General features: G+C 39.9%; 2 protein-coding genes and 1 pseudogene across 2 annotated transcripts in view; 1 reads left to right on the plus strand and 2 right to left on the minus strand.

Moving 5' to 3' along the window:
- LOC145867019 (uncharacterized) overlaps nucleotides 1–22,753 on the minus strand; it is a 145,232-nt gene that overhangs the window by 84,930 nt on the left and 37,549 nt on the right. The window lies entirely within an intron of this gene.
- Nucleotides 1–22,753, plus strand: part of LOC145866959 (uncharacterized) — a 56,590-nt pseudogene that overhangs the window by 29,882 nt on the left and 3,955 nt on the right.
- On the minus strand, nucleotides 1,442–4,558 carry LOC145867016 (uncharacterized). Its single transcript, XM_082971060.1, has one exon. It carries the CDS (start codon nucleotides 4,364–4,366, stop codon nucleotides 3,053–3,055), a length of 1,314 nt encoding a protein of 437 aa, XP_082827186.1. The 5' UTR covers nucleotides 4,367–4,558; the 3' UTR covers nucleotides 1,442–3,052.

The following is a 22,753-nucleotide window of genomic DNA, read 5'->3' on the forward strand; positions in this document are numbered from 1 at the left end:
ACCAAGAGTCTGTTGATTGGTCAGTCATTGGGTTAATTTGTTGAAATCAAATCAAGCTTTATTTATACAGCACCTTTCAGACATGGATGCAACACAATGGCTTCACAGGAAAAAATAAAAAAATGAAAATAAACAGAAATATTTAGTAAACAACAAACAGAAGACTAACAACTGAAAGACTAATGAACATTCTAAGGAATTGCCATTGATTAAAATATTAATTGGATGCAATATCCAACCCAAAATACCAGCTTGTTTTACTACATTGTTTGTTGTTACGTTCCCCACCAAGAAAAATCTCAAATGTTGCTCAAACAGAAGAGGGACTAACAAAGTCACTGACAACAACCACAACTAAACAGGTGGGGTTTTAGGAGGGGTTCTGAAAGACACTATGGGGGTGTCCACTGGAAGTTGACTAGTAACAACAACTGGGACCTAAAAGACACCCACCATGAGACCCACTAAATCTGCCCAAGAAGAGGAAAACAAAAGAAAAACCCACACCAAACTTAAAGACAGGAAGTAAACCAAAAAGGTGGAGCAACTAAAGGTGTTGACTCTCCACATGTATCAAGACAACTGGAGCACTGGGCCAGACACTCTTAAATAGAACCTGGACCAGCTCAGGTGAAACACCTTCCCACTAACGAGATGGACAAGCCAGCACAGGTGTAACACATACAGACTAACGAGGTGACACCAATCAGTGCGTCCTACGTGCTAACGAGCTAGACGTGCTAACGAGCTAGACGGGCTAACGGGCTATACATGCTAACGAGCTAGACGGGCTAACGGGCTATACATGCTAACGAGCTAGACGGGCTAACGAGCTAGACTCGCTGACGAGCTAGACGTGCTAACGGGCTATACATGCTAACGAGCTAGACGGGCTAACGGGCTATACATGCTAACGAGCTAGACGGGCTAACGGGCTATACATGCTAACGAGCTAGACGGGCTAACGAGCTAGACGTGCTAACGAGCTAGACGTGCTAAAGTCCAACCTCAAAACATAAATGGAAAAAACAAAGCCTGTAACACCTTAAGACAACAAATATATCCTATATTTTTGTTGGACAAGTTTGCTCACCACCAACAGAAAACAACTTCCATTTCATATTAAAATCAACTAAAATGATTCACCTTCACCAATATAAACATGGTGTCTACTGGCTGTCAACAATTAAAAACAAGAAAAACACACTTATTTCTAAATAATAATATACAATTGAAATATTTTTTTCTCCTTTTTCTCTTCTTTCTATAGAATCCTAAAACTCACTAGCTTCTAGAACTCTCGTCTTCCTAAAACTCACTAGCTTCTAGAACTCTCCTCTTCCTAAAACTCACTAGCTTCTAGAACTCTCATCTTCCTAAAACTAACTAGCTTCTAGAACTCTCGTCTTCCTAAAACTCACTAGCTTCTAGAACTCTCGTCTTCCTAAAACTCACTAGCTTCTAGAACTCTCGTCTTCCTAAATCCCACTAGCTTCTAGAACTCTCGTCTTCCTAAAACCCACTAGCTTCTAGAACTCTCGTCTTCCTAAAACTCACTAGCTTCTAGAACTCTGGTCCACTTGGAACGAGCCCAAACAAAACTCATCTCCAATACGGAAAAAGTCAAAATAAATTGTGATCAAATGTACACCCCTTGGTTAATATGTATTGGCAATAATTAACTTAATGGTGAGGCATGGAATAATAAAACATGTATATTTTGTTTGAAATATGAGGTGATTTGAGACATGCTTCTTCAGTAGTGGAATAAAGACAATTAACGCTTGAATGTTGTGAAGAAATACTGGAGTGATGTAGGATTGTTAATAAAATTGATTACAGACCAAATTATTATACTGCGTCCATGTGTATTTATTTCTTTATTTTAACCTTCATTTAACAGTAACCGAAAGGTTGCTGGATTAAATCGCGAGCTGACAAGGTAAATCTGTCGTTCTGCACCTGAACATGGCAGTTAACCCTCTGTTCCCCGGTAGGCAATAATTGTCAATAAGTCAGTTATGAACAAATTCTGATTTTCAATGACGGCCCAACGGTCTAACCACTAGGCTACCTGCAACTAAGTTGAAATTAAGTTGTTTTCAAGTCACTGAAAAAACGGGGCATAGTCTTCTTTTCAACGTCTTTTCAATGACATGTTGCTAGATGGGATATCCCCAATGTCAAAACACAGTTTTAACGTGTCCAAATCAATAACCAATATGCAGAAACAGTTTGGGATATATTGAAAACGTAAACATAAAATGTGCTATATACACAAACATCTGCCACAATAATCATATTACTTGCATTTTTTAAAACAAGCAGCTTATAAACTGCACAAGCACCAAAAACGCTGTTGTTTTGACAAGTAGCAATAAATCACTGATATCGATTAGGGGGGAAATCAGGTTGTAGGTGCTGTTGAAACTAACAACTAAACAAAACACATGGAAATGGGAGAAATATTTTACCTCACAGATTAGAGGACAACCTGCAGAAGACAGTCAGCTACATTTTGGAGTGATGCATTTAAATGTAGGGGTCGCTAAACAAAGGAACACAACACTTATTCATCGATATCATGCTAAAATCATTTGTGTGACAGGAGGGAGATGAGGTTGCACGTCCTGTTAAAACGAACAGCTCAAAAACCACACGGAATCTGGGAATAATGTGTACATCCCTGGTTAGAGGACAACTTGTAGAAAACAGCTAGCTACATTTTGAAGTGTTGCATTTTGATTCAAGTGGGTCACCAACGTGGTAAGTGGAACAACTCTTTTTTTGTTAATCACTTTTTGTTAAATCTCATAAATAGTAACTCTTCCATTTCAGAGCCTGGATTTTCCCCCTGAGGCTAATATCCATATCATGTTGAAATCAATAGAACAGGGGACAAACGTTTAGGGTTCTACATTCTGACATCATTAAAATTCTCCTTCTACAATGTTAAAACATTCTACATTGTGAGATTTCATTTCATTGATATCATGAAACAACTCCTTCATGTATGTATTTTCTGATATTTGATCAGAAGTCTTTAATCAGATTATCTCTGGTCACAGCTATAAGATTTCTCTCCTGTGTGTGTTCTCTTGTGTACTGTCAGACCGCTAGATGAAACAAAACTCTTCCCACATTGATTACAGCTATAAGGTTTCTCTCCTGTGTGTTCTCGTAGGTGTATAGTCAGATAGCTAGATTGACTAAAACTCTTCCCACATTGATCACAGCTATAAGATTTCTCTCCTGTGTGCGTTCTCTGGTGCATTGTCAGATAGCTAGATTGACTAAAACTCTTCCCACATTGACCACAGATATAAGATTTCTCTCCTGTGTGCGTTCTCTGGTGCACTGTCAGATAGCTAGATTGACTAAAACTCTTCCCACATTGACCACAGATATAAGATTTCTCTCCTGTGTGCGTTCTCTGGTGTGAAGTCAGAGAGCCAGATGTGGTAAAACTCTTCCCACAGTGATTACAGCTATACGATTTCTCCCCTGTGTGTGTTCGTTGGTGTATAGTCAGATAGCAAGATGTAGTACAACTCTTCCCACATTGATCACAGCTATAAGGTTTCTCTCCTGTGTGTCTTCTCTGGTGTAGTGTCAGAGTTCTAGATGCAGCAAAATTCTTCCCACATTGACCACAGCTATAAGGTTTTTCTCCTGTGTGTATTCTCTGGTGCACTGTCAGCTCTCCAGATCGACCAAAACTCTTCCCACATTGATCACAGCTATAAGGTTTCTCTCCTGTGTGTATTCTCTGGTGTTGAGTCAGAGTGATAGATGCAGCAAACCTCTTCCCACATTGACCACAGCTATAAGGTTTCTCTCCTGTGTGTGTTCTCTGGTGTAGAGTCAGAGTGCTAGATGCAGCAAACCTCTTCCCACATTGACCACAGCTATACGATTTCTCTCCTGTGTGTGTTCTCTGGTGTTGAGTCAGAGTGCTAGATGCAGCAAACCTCTTCCCACATTGACCACAGCTATAAGATTTCTCTCCTGTGTGTGTTTTCTGGTGTGATATCAGATGGCCAGATTGACCAAAACTCTTCCCACATTGACCACAGCTATAAGATTTCTCTCCTGTGTGTGTTCTCTTGTGTACTGTCAGACGGCTAGATGAAACAAAACTCTTCCCACATTGATTACAGCTATAAGGTTTCTCTCCTGTGTGTTCTCGTCGGTGTATAGTCAGATAGCTAGATTGACTAAAGCTCTTTCCACATTGATCACAGCTATAAGGTTTATCTCCTGTGTGCCTTCTCTGGTGCATTGTCAGATAGCTAGATTGACTAAAACTCTTCCCACATTGACCACAGATATAAGATTTCTCTCCTGTGTGTGTTCTCTGGTGCATTGTCAGATAGCTAGATTGACTAAAACTCTTCCCACATTGACTACAGATATAAGGTTTCTCTCCTGCGTGCGTTCTCTGATGAATTTTAATGCCTGATGAGGAAGTAAATCTCTTCCCACAGTCAGAGCAGCAGTGAGTTCTCTTCTCTGTGCATCTCTGCAGGTGTTTCTTGAGGTGTTCTGATGTGGAGAGACTCTTCTCTGCCTCTTCAGCATCAAGAGGTTGTTGAGGCTCCCCAGAGGGTCCACGATAGTCCCGTATCTCTCCTGTGTGAACAACAAAGTCAGACAGATGGTTAAAGGCCCACAACAGCGGTAATCCACTGTAAAAGGTGATGCCAACAGCGGAGCCATGATGTTGGACAACAATTGACGTCTGTAATGAATGTTAAAATTATTTGACAATTGTCTTAAAATGAGCAAGAAGTCATATTTTTGTCTTGTTTTCACATTAGTAGTAACATCGATGATTGTAGGCTAGAAATAAGTTATTCATGTTGTTGAAACTCTAAGCAGTGTGCCAGACGACTTTTGGTCTCCAATATAGGCCCCTTTCTGTGTTTGCTAAAATTGTGGCACGAGGGCAATTTGATTGCAGAAACTCCTCCCTGCTAATGAGGAAACCGATAGTTATGGATGTACTATATCCGCCTGGAGCAAAAATGGTGAGCAAAGATTTTAGTTTTTCACAATGTATTCTGAATGCGAATGTTACGGATACAGGTATCCTGTGTGTGTGTTTCTTTTCTCTCCTTCTCTCCTCACAGGTGACAATCATCACTCCCCAATCAGTCATCAATCAGAAGACACCTGTTCCTTTTCCCTCAACCTATCACAGCCCCTTTCCCTTGGTTTAAAAACCCAGTCAGTTGTTTTCTCCCCAGATCAATCTTTGTGTTCATTCTCTCTCGCTGTGTGTTGATCTCTTTTGTTTTGAAACTACATGTCACTTTGTCCAGCCCACCTGTGAGTATTGTTTTGTTAAAGTGTTCTGTTTGTTGGTGAGAAAAGGGGGTACCAAGACAAGTCGCCCATGGGCATACATTACCCGTAGGAATACTGTGTCTAAGTACCCTAGTTAGAACTGGGCGGACCACCCTCTGTATTTTTGTTTAGTTAGCTAGTTGTTGTGGAAATAGGCTAGTCTAGTTTAGGGGTGTTTTTGATTATTGTTTCTTTGCTTGGGTCCAACTCAGCCCCTTTTCTCACACCCCTTTACCGTGTGTTTAAAATAAACCTTTTGAGTTTGACGGTAGATTTCAGTTGTCTGTGGTTTTTGGTTCTCACTGTTACTTGTCACGATTATAATTTGCATGATTTATGTTACGGGTCTCGTATCCATCCCCCCCCCCCCCCCCCCAGACCGCTGGGCCAAAGGGATTCGTAACATAAGTGGGGGCTCATCCGGAATTTGAACCCAGGACCTCTCGCACCCCAAGGAAGAATCATACCCCTAGACTCGTAACAGCGAATGTTGGAAAACTCAGGGGAGTAACCTCCATTTCCAGGTTGCATATGAGTTCATTTCACACTATTTTGGATTATAATTGTAAGGCTCGTTTGAATGTCCTGTTTAATATAATGTTTGCTACAGTATTAAGAATTATGTGTAATTACTGAAGAACCGCATTTCACCAGGCCAGTCAACAAGTTCTCATTTACAACTGGCCAAGACAATGCGCTGTAAGCCTTTTTGAAATCGGACAATGTGGTTACATCAAGGAGAAGTGTATCTTTAAAATGGTGTAAAATAGTTGTATGTTTGACAAAGTTGAATTATGACATTTTGTTTTGAATCTGATATTTCACTGGCTGTGCCCCGCAGGTGGACGCAGCCCTGAGAAGTTAAATTATTTGACAATTATGACAGTCAAATTAGCAAAAAGGCATTTTGTCTTGTTTTCACATTAGTGGAAACTAGAAGTAAGTTAGTAAAGTTGAAACTCTAAGCAGTGTGCCAGATGACTTTTGGTCTCCAATATAGGCCCCTTTCTGTGTTTAATAAAATTGCGGCACGAGGGCAGAAACACCTCCCTGCTAATAAGGAAACAGCTAGTTATGGATGTAGTATATCTAAAATGGTGAGCAAAGATTTTAGTTTTTTACAATGTATTCTGAATATTACAGCGCAAGATCGGGAGTGCTACTCAAGGAAACTCACATTAAGCTCTGTGTCTATTCACTAATTCACCACCGTGGGGGAAACTCAGGGGAGTTCTCATAGGCTGACAGCAAAAATAGCCTCCATTTACAGGTTGATTATGAGTGCATTTCACATTACTTTTGGATTCTAATTGTAAAGCTCGTTTGAATCTCCTGCTTAATATGTTTGTGTTATTGTCTAAAATCAACTGCTTTATACTTTAAAAAACACTTCAACCAGTAAAATGCTCTTTGGCTAGCTTTGATACCAGCCTGACAATGAGGGTTTGAACAGTAAGTGTTTAACAAACAGTAACATGGTAGAGGTCGGCCGATTATGATTTTTCAACGCCGATACCGATTATTGGAGTACCAAAAAAAGCCGATACCGATAAATCGGACGATTTTTATATATATATTTGTAATAATGACAATTACAACAATACTGAATGAACACTTTTATTTTAACTTAATATAATACCATAAATAAAATAAATGTAGTCTCAAATAAATAATGAAACATGTTCAATTTGGTTTAAATAATGCAAAAACACAGTGTTGGAGAAGAAAGTAAAAGTGCAATATGTGCCATGTAAGTAAGCTAACGTTTAAGTTCCTCGCTCAGAACACGAGAACATATGAAAGCTGGTGGTTCCTTTTAACATGAGTCTTCAATATTCCCAGGTAAGAAGTTTTAGGTTGTAGTTATTATAAGAATTATATTACTATTTCTCTCCATACCATTTGTATTTCATATACCTTTGACTATTGGATGTTCTTATAGGCACTTTAGTATTGCCAGCATAATCTCAGGAGTTGACAGGAGCTGCTGGCAAACGCAGTAAAGTTTGAATGAATGCTTACGAGCCTGCTGCTGCCTACCACCACTCAGTCAGACTGCTCTATCAAATATCAAATCATAGACTTAATTATAATATAATAACACACAGAAATACGAGCCTTAGGTCATATTCAATTTAATATCGCTCTTCAAAGACCCAGGAAGGGGTGGGGCCAAACAGGTGTTGTACCTCGTTTCCCTCCTTCAGGGAAGTGTAATTATAGTCATAAAGTTACACTCCCTTTCAGTTGGTCAACATCGGTACAACATACTATGGGGAAATACAATCATTCCTCAACTGACCCAAACGGATACTAAATGAAACGGCCCCTGGCAGACCACCCAGACCTGACCCCACAAGATGCTTCAGTTCTGTCAATTTATTAATTGTCTTTTGTTTGAAACACTCCTGTCAATGTTGAGTAAGGACGCACACCTGGTTACCCATATAGAAGTAGGACTAGTCTACCTGGTTACCCATATAGAAGTAGGACTAGTCTACCTGGTTACACATATAGAAGTAGGACTAGTCTACCTGGTTACACATATAGAAGTAGGACTAGTCTACCTGGTTACACATATAGAAGTAGGACTAGTCTACCTGGTTACACATATAGAAGTAGGACTAGTCTACCTGGTTACACATATAGAAGTAGGACTAGTCTACCTGGTTACACATATAGAAGTAGGACTAGTCTACCTGGTTACACATATAGAAGTAGGACTAGTCTACCTGGTTACACATATAGAAGTAGGACTAGTCTACCTGGTTACACATATAGAAGTAGGACTAGTCTACCTGGTTACACATATAGAAGTAGGACTAGTCTACCTGGTTACACATATAGAAGTAGGACTAGTCTACCTGGTTACCCATATAGAAGTAGGACTAGTCTACCTGGTTACACATATAGAAGTAGGACTAGTCTACCTGGTTACACATATAGAAGTAGGACTAGTCTACCTGGTTACCCATATAGAAGTAGGACTAGTCTACCTGATTACTCATATAGAAGTAGGACTAGTCTACCTGGTTACCCATATAGAAGTAGGACTAGTCTACCTGGTTACCCATATAGAAGTAGGACTAGTCTACCTGATTACTCATATAGAAGTAGGACTAGTCTACCTGGTTACACATATAGAAGTAGGACTAGTCTACCTGGTTACACATATAGAAGTAGGACTAGTCTACCTGATTACACATATAGAAGTAGGACTAGTCTACCTGGTTACACATATAGAAGTAGGACTAGTCTACCTGGTTACACATATAGAAGTAGGACTAGTCTACCTGGTTACACATATAGAAGTAGGACTAGTCTACCTGGTTACCCATATAGAAGTAGGACTAGTCTACCTAATTACCCATATAGAAGTAGGACTAGTCTACCTGGTTACACATATAGAAGTAGGACTAGTCTACCTGGTTACCCATATAGAAGTAGGACTAGTCTACCTAATTACCCATATAGAAGTAGGACTAGTCTACCTGGTTACACATATAGAAGTAGGACTAGTCTACCTAATTACCCATATAGAAGTAGGACTAGTCTACCTGGTTACACATATAGAAGTAGGACTAGTCTACCTGGTTACACATATAGAAGTAGGACTAGTCTACCTGGTTACACATATAGAAGTAGGACTAGTCTACCTGGTTACACATATAGAAGTAGGACTAGTCTACCTGGTTACACATATAGAAGTAGGACTAGTCTACCTGGTTACACATATAGAAGTAGGACTAGTCTACCTGGTTACACATATAGAAGTAGGACTAGTCTACCTGGTTACACATATAGAAGTAGGACTAGTCTACCTGGTTACACATATAGAAGTAGGACTAGTCTACCTGGTTACACATATAGAAGTAGGACTAGTCTACCTGGTTACACATATAGAAGTAGGACTAGTCTACCTGGTTACACATATAGAAGTAGGACTAGTCTACCTGGTTACACATATAGAAGTAGGACTAGTCTACCTGGTTACACATATAGAAGTAGGACTAGTCTACCTGGTTACACATATAGAAGTAGGACTAGTCTACCTGGTTACACATATAGAAGTAGGACTAGTCTACCTGGTTACACATATAGAAGTAGGACTAGTCTACCTGGTTACACATATAGAAGTAGGACTAGTCTACCTGGTTACACATATAGAAGTAGGACTAGTCTACCTGGTTACACATATAGAAGTAGGACTAGTCTACCTGGTTACACATATAGAGGTAGGACTAGTCTACCTGGTTACACATATAGAAGTTGGACTAGTCTACCTAATTACACATATAGAAGTAGGACTAGTCTACCTGGTTACACATATAGAAGTAGGACTAGTCTACCTGGTTACCCATATAGAAGTAGGACTAGTCTACCTGGTTACCCATATAGAAGTAGGACTAGTCTACCTGGTTACACATATAGAAGTAGGACTAGTCTACCTGGTTACCCATATAGAAGTAGGACTAGTCTACCTGGTTACACATATAGAAGTAGGACTAGTCTACCTGGTTACCCATATAGAAGTAGGACTAGTCTACCTAATTACCCATATAGAAGTAGGACTAGTCTACCTGGTTACACATATAGAAGTAGGACTAGTCTACCTAATTACCCATATAGAAGTAGGACTAGTCTACCTGGTTACCCATATAGAAGTAGGACTAGTCTACCTGGTTACACATATAGAAGTAGGACTAGTCTACCTGGTTACGCATGTAGAAGTAGGACTAGTCTACCTGGTTACACATATAGAAGTAGGACTAGTCTACCTGGTTACCCATATAGAAGTAGGACTAGTCTACCTGGTTACACATATAGAAGTAGGACTAGTCTACCTGGTTACCCATATAGAAGTAGGACTAGTCTACCTGGTTACACATATAGAAGTAGGACTAGTCTACCTAATTACACATATAGAAGTAGGACTAGTCTACCTGGTTACACATATAGAAGTAGGACTAGTCTACCTAATTACACATATAGAAGTAGGACTAGTCTACCTGGTTACACATATAGAAGTAGGACTAGTCTACCTGGTTACACATATAGAAGTAGGACTAGTCTACCTGGTTACACATATAGAAGTAGGACTAGTCTACCTGGTTACACATATAGAAGTAGGACTAGTCTACCTGGTTACACATATAGAAGTAGGACTAGTCTACCTGGTTACACATATAGAAGTAGGACTAGTCTACCTGATTACCCATATAGAAGTAGGACTAGTCTACCTGGTTACACATATAGAAGTAGGACTAGTCTACCTGGTTACACATATAGAAGTAGGACTAGTCTACCTGGTTACCCATATAGAAGTAGGACTAGTCTATCTGGTTACACATATAGAAGTAGGACTAGTCTACCTAATTACCCATATAGAAGTAGGACTAGTCTACCTGGTTACACATATAGAAGTAGGACTAGTCTACCTGGTTACACATATAGAAGTAGGACTAGTCTACCTGGTTACCCATATAGAAGTAGGACTAGTCTACCTGGTTACCCATATAGAAGTAGGACTAGTCTACCTGGTTACACATATAGAAGTAGGACTAGTCTACCTGGTTACACATATAGAAGTAGGACTAGTCTACCTGGTTACACATATAGAAGTAGGACTAGTCTACCTGATTACACATATAGAAGTAGGACTAGTCTACCTGGTTACCCATATAGAAGTAGGACTAGTCTACCTGGTTACACATATAGAAGTAGGACTAGTCTACCTGGTTACACATATAGAAGTAGGACTAGTCTACCTGGTTACCCATATAGAAGTAGGACTAGTCTACCTGGTTACCCATATAGAAGTAGGACTAGTCTACCTGGTTACACATATAGAAGTAGGACTAGTCTACCTGGTTACCCATATAGAAGTAGGACTAGTCTACCTGGTTACACATATATAAGTAGGACTAGTCTAATAGCCTACAGCTGTGTCTGTCCCAAACTCACTGGCGCAGGAAACTCTGTGGGCCCAGAATATTTTATACAATGTTGCAAGCTTGCCTTCTTCAGTTTCAGGCTACCCAGTTGATAGTAGATACAATGTTTCAAAATCATTGTAGACAGGCCATGTGCAGCCAATGTGATTTATAAGGTATTTATTTTGATCAGGATATTTTCTAACTGCAGTCTGCAATGTTTTTATTTGTTGGCTATTTTTACATAGTTGGCAATAAAAGTTACTTTTAGATTTGTATAATTTATATTTAGATTTAGATAGAATGTAGATTAATCACAGACAATGATTTTGAGATACTATTAGGAATTAAAATGAAACTGTTCCACGAAAATGAAAATATGAAAATCATAACTGGCACCAGATCAGTAGAAATGGTCAGATAAATTGGCACCAAATGGAAAAGGTTGCTGACTGCTGGTGTAGTCTATTACCAGAAACTATAGGAGCATAACGACTGCTGGTGTAGTCTATTACCAGAAACTATAGGAGCATAACGACTGCTGGTGTAGTCTATTACCAGAAACTATAGGAGCATAACGACTGCTGGTGTAGCCTATTACCAGAAACTATAGGAGCATAACGACTGCTGGTGTAGTCTATTACCAGAAACTATTGGAGCACAACGACTGCTGGTGTAGTCTATTACCGGAAACTATTGGAGCACAACGACTGCTGGTGTAGCCTATTACCAGAAACTATAGGAGCATAACGACTGCTGGTGTAGTCTATTACCAGAAACTATTGGAGCACAACGACTGCTGGTGTAGCCTATTACCAGAAACTATAGGAGCATAACGACTGCTGGTGTAGCCTATTACCAGAAACTATAGGAGCATAACGACTGCTGGTGTAGCCTATTACCAGAAACTATAGGAGCATAACGACTGCTGGTGTAGACTATTACCAGAAACTATAGGAGCATAACGACTGCAGGTGTAGTCTATTACCAGAAACTATAGGAGCATAACGACTGCTGGTGTAGTCTATTACCAGAAACTATAGGAGCATAACGACTGCTGGTGTAGCCTATTACCAGAAACTATAGGAGCATAACAACTGCTGGTGTAGCCTATTACCAGAAACTATAGGAGCTTTGTGTGCTATACTCGGCCTTGTCTTAGGACGGTAAGTTGGTGGTTGTCGACATCCCTCTAGTGGTGTGGGGGCTGTGCTTTGGCAAAGTGGGTGGGGTTATATCCTGCCTGTTTGGCCCTGTCCGGGGGTATCATCGGATGGGGCCACAGTGTCTTCTGATCCCTCCTGTCTCAGCCTCCAGTATTTATGCTGCAGTAGTTTATGTGTCGGGGGGCTAGGGTCAGTCTGTTACATCTGGAGTATTCTCTTGTCTTATCCGGTGTCCTGTGTGAATGTAAATATGCTCTCTCTAATTCTCTCTTTCTCTCTTTCTTTCTTTCTCTCGGAGGACCTGAGCCCTAGGACCATGCCTCAGGACTACCTGGCATGATGACTCCTTGCTGTCCCCAGTCCACCTGGCCATGCTGCTGCTCCAGTTTCAACTGTTCTGCCTGCGGCTATGGAACCCTGACCTGTTCACCGGACGTGCTTGTTGCACCCTCGACAACTACTATGATTATTATTATTTGACCATGCTGGTCATTTATGAACATTTTAACATCTTGACCATGTTCTGTTATAATATCCACCCGGCACAGCCAGAAGAGGACTGGCCACCCCTCATAGCCTGGTTCCTCTCTAGGTTTCTTCCTAGGTTTTTGGCCTTTCTAGGGAGTTTTTCCTAGGGAGTTTTTCCTAGCCACCGTGCTTCTTTCACATGCATTGCTTGCTGTTTGGGGTTTTAGGCTGGGTTTCTGTACAGCACTTTGAGATTTCAGCTGATGTACAAAGGGCTATATAAATAAATTTGATTTGATGATAACGACTGCTGGTGTAGCCTATTACCAGAAACTATAGGAGCATAACGACTGCTGGTGTAGCCTATTACCAGAAACTATAGGAGCATAACGACTGCTGGTGTAGACTATTACCAGAAACTATAGGAGCATAACGACTGCTGGTGTAGACTATTACCAGAAACTATAGGAGCATAACGACTGCTGGTGTAGCCTATTACCAGAAACTATAGGAGCATAACGACTGCTGGTGTAGCCTATTACCAGAAACTTTAGGAGCAGAACATCAGAATGTACGAAGGCCAGCAGCAGCGGGAGGAGTAGGCTAAGGAAGAGGTTTTTCTGATGGTTAGGCTATCTTGTTTCAGAGGGGTGTCATCAATAGCCCATAATGACAAAGTGAAAACAGGTAAAAAACAGAAATACCTTATTTACTGAAGTATTCAGACCCTTTGCTATGAGACTCGAAATTGCTTTCAGGTGCATCTTGTTTCCATTAATCATCCTTGAGATGTATCTACAAGTTGTTCGGAGTCCACCTGTGGTAAATTCAATTGATTGGATATGATTTGGAAGGCACACACCTGTCTATATAACGTCCCAGAGTTGACAGTGCATGTCAGAGCAAAAACCAAGCCATGAGGTCGAAGGAACTGTCCGTAGAGCTCCAGGACAAGCTTGTGTCGAGGCACAGATCTGGGGAACGGTACCAAAAACAAATTCTGCAGCATTGAAGGTCCCCAAGAACACAGTGACCTCCATCATTCTTAAATGGAATACTCTTCCTAGAGCTGGTCACCCGGCCAAACTGAGCAATTGGGGGAGAAGGGCCTCGGTCAGGGAGGTGACCACAAACCTGATGGTCACTCTGACAGAGCTCCAGAGTTCCTCTGTGGAGATGGGAGAACCTTCCAGAAGGACAACCATCTCTGCAGCACTCCACCAATCAGACCTTTATGGTAGAGTGGCCAGACAGAAGCCACTCCTCAGTATAAAGCATATGACAGCCCTCTTGGAGTTTGACAAAAGGCACCTTAAGACTCTAAGACCATGAGAAACAAGATTCTCTGGCTTAATGAAACCAAGATTTAACTCATTGGCCTGAATGCCAAGAGTCAGGTCTGGAGGAAACCTGGCACCATCCCTACGGTGAAGCATGGTGGTGGCAGCATCATGCTGTGGGGATGTTTTTCAGCAGCAGGGACTGGGAGACTAGTCCGGAAAGTATTATGTGAAATTATTTTGATGTGATATTTAAGTATTGTGTGAAATTATTTTGATGTGATATGAAACTACAGCAATTTATGTTTCTAGAAACGTATCGCAATTGAGAATCGATTCACATTTAGATGGAATATTTGACTATTTTAGCTGCCAGAGCCAGTCTACCTCTGAAAATAACATACAGTCCTTGGACCTTGAGGAGTAACGGGGGCAGCAATCAGCAGTAGAAACAATAACAAAGCGAACTCCCTGCCCGTTTCGGTAAAAAGCTGAGGGATGGGGCTGGAGAAATGTAACCATCCATGATATCAACATTATAGTTTTAACCATGTTTTGAGGATATACAGTGTTTGTTTATATTTACTGACAAACATTGGAGTAAAAAAAGCTTATTTGGGTTCTGATAGGGTACAACAGTTGAACTAAAATCATGAGGCATTTATAAGTGATTTATTCAAGAAACAGATGGGTACATATCATTAATGTATAAGTCCCAAAATGGATGTAACAACTGCTGATTGCCCCTTTAAGAGAACATATTGGGCTAATCTAATAGGAGATATTGAGGACTACAGTATTTCAGTCATTGTCATTGGATGCATTTGATCAATTGTTAACGTTTTGTTGATGGTCCACTCTTGATGTTCTACACGTTACAGTGTCGCTTCAGCCATTCCTACAGAACAACATTAAAGTGTAGAACCCTTTTACTGCATATTGGTTCAACGACTGCAGAGACGGTACTTACTGGTGTTAAACACATCTCCAACCTCCTCTTCTTCCTCCAATGTGACAGTCATCTCCCCCTCCTCCTCTTTCACTCCAAAAACGGAATCCTCCTCTTTCTCTGCCGCCTCTTCTTTTACAGTAACATCCTCCTCCTCTTTCACTCTGAACGCGTCTTCCTCTTCTTTCACTGTAACGTCTTTCTCTTCTTCTTTCACGCTAACAACTTCACCCTCTACTTGTTTTTGTATTGTAACAGCCTCCTCTTCCTCCTCCTCTTTCACTAGAGCTTCTTTCTCCGTCCAGCAGACCTCCTCTTCTTTAGCAGGAGGAGAGTAGCTTAGTGAACTCATGGTCGGGGATGTTAGCTAGCTAGCATTAGCGACTAGCCTAGTTCTAAGCTAACTTAGCAAACCAGCTAGCTGACAAACAACGTAAATAAGAAGTGTGTTTAATACACAGCGACTAATATACACCAAAACAGTGTAAAGAGCGTGAATGTTGTAGCTATGTTTGCTAGAAAGCTACCGAGGTGTCTGACTAGCTGTTGTTGTTGAAGGAGCGTCCCGTCCACTAGATTCTACGTCACACTGGCAGCATCGCCTGAACCTAAAAGACGCACATCGCCATCTGCTGACTGGAGGGGGCAACGCAGTTGAGGAACCAAACGTTTATTTTTCATTTATTTCAGGAAAGTTTAATATTATATTAAGTCGTTCAAAGAGAAGCATGTGTTGATTGATTCGTTTTTAATGAGTGAGAATTTAATACAAACTTTACACCCACTACATATTTTCATTGAACCATACTTCTGACATGGATCATTTTGACCCCAGAGGCATATCTTTTATCATAGCCAAAATGTGGTTCATTCAATTATTCCAATTTTTAATGACTTTGTCAAACAACTTGTTTTTAATATATATAAATCATGGTTTAGTGTTTCTGTGTCAAAATTTACTTTTAATTCAAATCCTTTGGAGTCATTTTGACTCCAGCCAAAAGCACCTTTGTTAAATAGGACGTTTATTTCAAATCAAATCACATTTTATTGGTTACATCACGTGTTTAGCAGATGTTATTGTGGGTGTAGCGAAATGCTTGTGTTTCTAGCTGCGACAGTGCAGTAATATCTATCAAGTAATATCTAACTATTTCACAACATAGACCCAATACACACAAATCTAAGTATTTGAATCTAGGTTTCTCTGTAGACATGATCCATCCCACCAGAGGGTGGAGGGGCTCCTGTATCAGTGGTTTTGACAGATAGACACCTGCAGACACACTGTAAAGTGCGTGTACTCTCCATGTACTCTCCTAAGATTGGACTTTTCTATACCACGTATCACATGACTGTGTACAAAACTCCCAGTGGTAGAAAACACTCCCAGCGGTAGAAAACACTGCCAGAGGTAGAAAGCCCTGCCAGTGATATACAGAGCATTCGTTAAGTATTCCGACCCCTTCACTTTTTCAACATTTTGTTACGTTACAGCCTTATTCTAAAATTGTAAAATTTTCCCCCATCATCAATCTACACAAAATACCCCATAATGACAAACCAAAAACAGTTTGACATTTTTGCAAATTGATTAACTTAAGTATTCAGACCCTTTGCAATGAGACTCAAAATTGAGCTCAGATGCATCCTGATTCCATTGATCATCCTTGAGATGTTTCTACAACTTGATTGGAGTCGACTTGTGGTAAATTCAATTGATTAGACATGATTTGGAAAGGCACACACCTGTCTATATAAGGTCCCACAGTTTACAGTGCATGTCAGAGCAAAAGCCAAGCCATGAGGTCAAAGGAATTATCCATAGAGCTCTGAGACAGGATAGTGTCGAGGCACAGATCTGGGGAAAGGTAGCAAAAAATGTCTGCAGCATTGAAGGTCCCCAAGAACACAGTGGCCTCCATCATTCTTAAATGGAAGAAGTTTGGAACCACCAAGACTCTTCCTAGAGCTGGCTGCCCGGCCAAACTGAGCAATCGGGGGAGAAGGGCCTTGGTCAAGGAGGTGAACAAGAACCCGATGTTCACTCTGACAGAGCTCCAGTGTTCCTGCCAAGTTAGCAGCTACTCTTCCTGGGGTTTATTATGAATCCCCATTAGTTCCTGCCAAGTAAGGTCAGGGAGCTCCGCCCCTTTCAAGCAAAAGGTATAAATGATGGGTTATGAATTAACAGGTATAAATGATGGGTTATGAACAAACAGGTATAAATGATGGGTTATAAATTAACAGGTATAAATGATGGGTTATGAACTAACAGGTATAAATGATGGGTTATGAATTAACAGGTATAAATGATGGGTTATGAATTAACAGGTATAAATTATGGGTTATGAACTAACAGGTATAAATGATGGGTTATGAATTAACAGGTATAAATGATGGGTTATGAATTAACAGGTATAAATGATGGGTTATGAACTAACAGGTATAAATGATGGGTTATGAATTAACAGGTATAAATGATGGGTTATGAATTAACAGGTATAAATGATGGGTTATGAATTAACAGGTATAAATGATGGGTTATGAATTAACAGGTATAAATGATGGGTTATGAATTAACAGGTATAAATGATGGGTTATGAATTAACAGGTATAAATGATGGGTTATGAATTAACAGGTATAAATGATGGGTTATGAACTAACAGGTATAAATGATGGGTTATGAATTAACAGGTATAAATGATGGGTTATGAATTAACACATCCCCTGCGAGCCCAGGCATTTCAATACCTTCAGGATTTCTTACGGTCCATGTGCAATGTGTATGGTTACCTCTCTATCTCTTCTTTAACAAGCTCAACACCCTTTACACATGTATTGTACTGGAATTATCACATTGGCTGGCAGAAACATTTATTGGGCCATCAAAGCTGTCTCAGTGAGAGACTAGTTGATTATGGACTAACAGTCTAACAGCTTGAAGGTCACAACTCACGTTATTCTGGTTAAACAGAGAGAGACCAGTTGATTAAGGAGTGGGGATTTTTTGACAATTATGAAATAATACGTCATGTTTTACTCGTACATCAGCCAGCATTGTGAATGGTTAGGAAATAATATGTCATGTTTTACTAGTACCTCAGCCAGCATTGTGAATGGTTAGGAAATAATATGTCATGTTTTACTCGTACCTCAGCCAGCATTGTGAATGGTTAGGAAATAATATGTAATGTTTTACTCGTACCTCAGCCAGCATTGTGAATGGTTAGGAAATAATATGTCATGTTTTACTCGTACCTCAGCCAGCATTGTGAATGGTTAGGAAATAATATGTCATGTTTTACTCGTACCTCAGCCAGCATTGTGAATGGTTAGGAAATAATATGTCATGTTTTACTAGTACCTCAGCCAGCATTGTGACTGGTGTCTGAGGCGATGACATACTAGACCATGACAGTAAATATAATACTTAGGTGTTTTTAGTCATCCATGAAAGGTCTGGGGTGGTTCTGTGGTTATAAGTTACTGACCTTGGAATACATTTCTGGCCATGCTGGCAGGGTCTGAATCAAACCCAATGTCCACCTGGTACACTGGCAGGGTCTGAATCAACCCAATGTCCACCTGGTACACTGACAGGGTCTGAATCAAACCCAATGTCCACCTGGTACACTGACAGGGTCTGAATCAAACCCAATGTCCACCTGGTACACTGGCAGGGTCTGAATCAAACCCAATGTCCACCTGGTACACTGACAGGGTCTGAATCAACCCAATGTCCACCTGGTACACTGACAGGGTCTGAATCAAACCCAATGTCCACCTGGTACACTGACAGGGTTTGAATCAACCCAATGTCCACCTGGTACACTGGCAGGGTCTGAATCAAACCCAATGTCCACCTGGTACACTGACAGGGTCTGAATCAACCCAATGTCCACCTGGTACACTGGCAGGGTCTGAATCAACCCAATGTCCACCTGGTACACTGACAGGGTCTGAATCAACCCAATGTCCACCTGGTACACTGACAGGGTCTGAATCAACCCAATGTCCACCTGGTACACTGGCAGGGTCTGAATCAACCCAATGTCCACCAGGTACACTGACAGGTTCTGAATCAACCCAATGTTAAGGGGAGGGAAGATTGGTCAAGAGGGTGATGATTATTGTTGTTCTACTGCCTGATTGTTATGCAACAACACTGTTTACAAACGCTTTGTTAAAGAACAAGTTGTTGTTTGTGTCGCACTGCTTTGCTTTATCTTGGCCAGGTCGCAGATGTAAATGAGAACTTGTTCTCAACTGGCCTACCTGGTTAAATAAAGGTGAATTTGTTTAATTTTTTTGTTTGTTAATTTTTTTACAACATTAACAATGTCTACACTGTATTTCTGATAAATTTTATTATTATTTTAATGGATGAAAAATGTGCTTTCTTTAAAAAACAAGGACATTTCTAAGTGACCCCAAACTTTTGAACGGTAGTATATATCTACATGATGTATTGTTACACCATGTAGGAGCAGTATAGACCTAGTCTGTTCATTATATACATCTACATGATGTATTGTTACACCATGTAGGAGCAGTATAGACCTAGTCTGTTCATTATATACATCTACATGATGTATTGTTACACCATGTAGGAGCAGTATAGACCTAGTCTGTTCATTATATACATCTACATGATGTATTGTTACACCATATAGGAGCAGTATAGACCTAGTCTGTTCATTATATACATCTACATGATGTATTGTTACACCATGTAGGAGCAGTATAGACCTAGTCTGTTCATTATATACATCTACATGATGTATTGTTACACCATTTAGGAGCAGTATAGACCTAGTCTGTTCATTATATACATCTACATGATGTATTGTTACACCATGTAGGAGCAGTATAGACCTAGTCCTATAGCAAGTCCTATATTATTTTAAACTAATACAATTGTTCAGAAAAATAGATTTAATTTAACATGTAATTCTCAAAAGGTAGGGGTCTGAATTATTGCCACCCATGTTTTCAATACTCCAGCACCCTCCCCTTGGGAGGATAATGACACTGAAATGTTTTATGAGTCTGAAGACTGAGATGGCCATTGAAAATGTGGATTTTGTGCCCAATTAACCATTTCTTTGTGGATGTTGATGTGTCTTGCTGGAAGATCCACTTATGGCCAAGTTTCAGCCTCCTAGCAGAGAGGTAACCAGGTTTTGGGCTAAAATATCCTGGTAGTGGGTAAAGTTTATTTATTTATTTTTTACAGTAATTTTTGCTCATCTTTTTCAAGGGTATCAATAACTAGGTGCTTGTTTTGATATCTAGTTATTTCACTGAATCAGAAATACAGATGTGGAGTAGATGTAGAGTTTGTTTTAAATTCTCATAAAAAAATGAACTAATCAAACAACACTTGTTGCTCTTTGTACGTGTTGATATAATATTAATATTTAATGGAGAGAAAAAAAACGTTTCCCTAAACTGCTTTATAATATTATAATTCAATGAAGAATAAAAATAGTTTCCCCTCCTCAACTGCGTTTCCTCCCTCCAGACAGCAGATGGCGATATGTGTCTTTCAGGCGATGTTTCTAGTGTGACGTATAATCTAGTGGACGGAACGCTTCTTCAACAACTGCAGCCACCTCGGTAGCTCGCTAGCCGACAAAGTCGGAACATTCAAGTTCTTTAGACAATTTCGTGGTTTATTTGTCACTTTGCTTTAAACATACTTATGTGGAAACAACTAGCTACCCCATTTAATTTAATATTTACGTTGTAAGTCAACTAGCTGGCTGGTTAAGTTAGCACTAGCCTAGCTAGCTAACATCCCCGACCATGAGTTCACTAAGCTACTCTCCTCCTGCTAAAGAAGAGGTCTGTTGGACTGAGAAAGAAGCTCTCGTGAAAGAGGAGGAGGAAGAGGAGGCTGTTACAATACAAAAACAAGTAGAGGGTGAGGCTGTTACCGTGAAAAAAGAAGAGAAAGACGTTACAGTGAAAGAAGAGGAAGACGCGTTCAGAGTGAAAGAGGAGGAGGATGTTACTGTGAAAGAAAAGGAGGAAGATGCAGTTTTTGGAGTGAAAGATGAAGAGGGGGAGATTACTGTCACATTAGAGGAGCACGAAGAAGAGAAGACTGGAGAACTGATTAACACTAGTAAATACAGTGAGTACTATCTTATAAAACAGGGACATTGATCTGGTTAACACCAGTAAATACAGTGAGTACTATCTAATAAAACAGGGACATTGATCTGATTAACACCAGTAAATACAGTGAGTACTATCTAATAAAACAGGGACATTGATCTGATTAACACCAGTAAATACAGTGAGTACTATCTAATAAAACAGGGACATTGATCTGATTAACACCAGTAAATACAGTGAGTACTATCTAATAAAACAGGGACATTGATCTGATTAACACCAGTAAATACAGTGATTACTATCTAATAAAACAGGGACATTGATCTGATTAACACCAGTAAATACAGTGAGTACTATCTTATAAAACAGGGACACAAACTCTGCAGTTGTTGAACTAATGTGTGATTTTTAAAAGGGCATTCTACACTCAAATATGTTTTTGTACTGTATGAATTGTTCATGACGTCCTCCAGGGATTTTTTAACTTTTCCTGTTGAAAAGTGATATAAATACAGTAAATTATAAACACACTAAAGGGAAACAAATAAATGTTTTGAGCAAAATAGTGTTTTTTTAACAACTGCAAACTAGAAGGAGTGAGTGATGTCATAGTAAGGCCTCCAAGGAGTTGGCTTGATGGGAAGTCGTGATGTCATCCAATAGGAGGCTGATCTTCATGTGAATATTCATTATTCTTTTTAAAATCCTTCCTGTTCTGTCAAGTTGGTTGTTGATCATTGCTAGAAAGCCGTTTTCAAGTCTTGCTATAGACTTTCAAGATGATTTAAGTCCAAACTGTAACTAGGCCACTCAGGAACATTCAATGTCATCTTGGTAAGCTCCTCCAGTGTAGATTTGGCCTTGTGGTTTAGGTTATTGTCCTGTTAGGACAGTTTTTTGTATTCAGATCTCTGAAATGCTCTCTACCTATGTAACATTTAGTGTCTCCTTATGTTACGCTGGGGAAACAGTTTTCATGGGCACAGAAATCCTAAATCATTTCAGAGTTTGCTAAATCCAATGGTTCTAACCGAGAGTCACCTTAACTTTATTGACAACACCCAAATGGATACTGTCATTAACGCAGTTCTTCAATAATTACACATCATTCTTAATACTGTAGCTGTTTAGTTACAGTCACATGTTCAACTATCATCAGCTGATCCAGGAAATCATTTTCTGAATGACAGTCACATGACAGAAGCCACAACATGCAACAACAACCAAAGTGCTTCTTCATTCATTACTCTGGTAAAGACAGTTATGCCGTTCTCCATGTTGGATCCAACATCCCTAACAAATGGATGTTTATAATGTGTTATTGTCTGGTTGATTTACAGTAGGGTCTCGTTAGTCTGTTTGGACACAGAGATACGCTCCACGTTGGATCCAACATCCCTACTTTGCTCATAATGTGTAGAGAAATGTTCCTTGATGGATAGGCTATTGTTCAACACACAGAGCTATTTTCCTATATTTGT

The sequence above is a fragment of the Salmo salar genome, unplaced genomic scaffold, assembly GCF_965601325.2.
Source record: "Salmo salar unplaced genomic scaffold, fSalSal1 ptg000152l, whole genome shotgun sequence".
NCBI classification, from domain to species: domain Eukaryota; kingdom Metazoa; phylum Chordata; class Actinopteri; order Salmoniformes; family Salmonidae; genus Salmo; species Salmo salar.

Bases quoted from the DNA above. Each gene is read 5' to 3' on its own strand.
- LOC145867016 (XM_082971060.1), bottom strand. From the start codon at position 4,366: ATGCACCAGAGAACACACACAGGAGAGAAATCTTATATCTGTGGTCAA.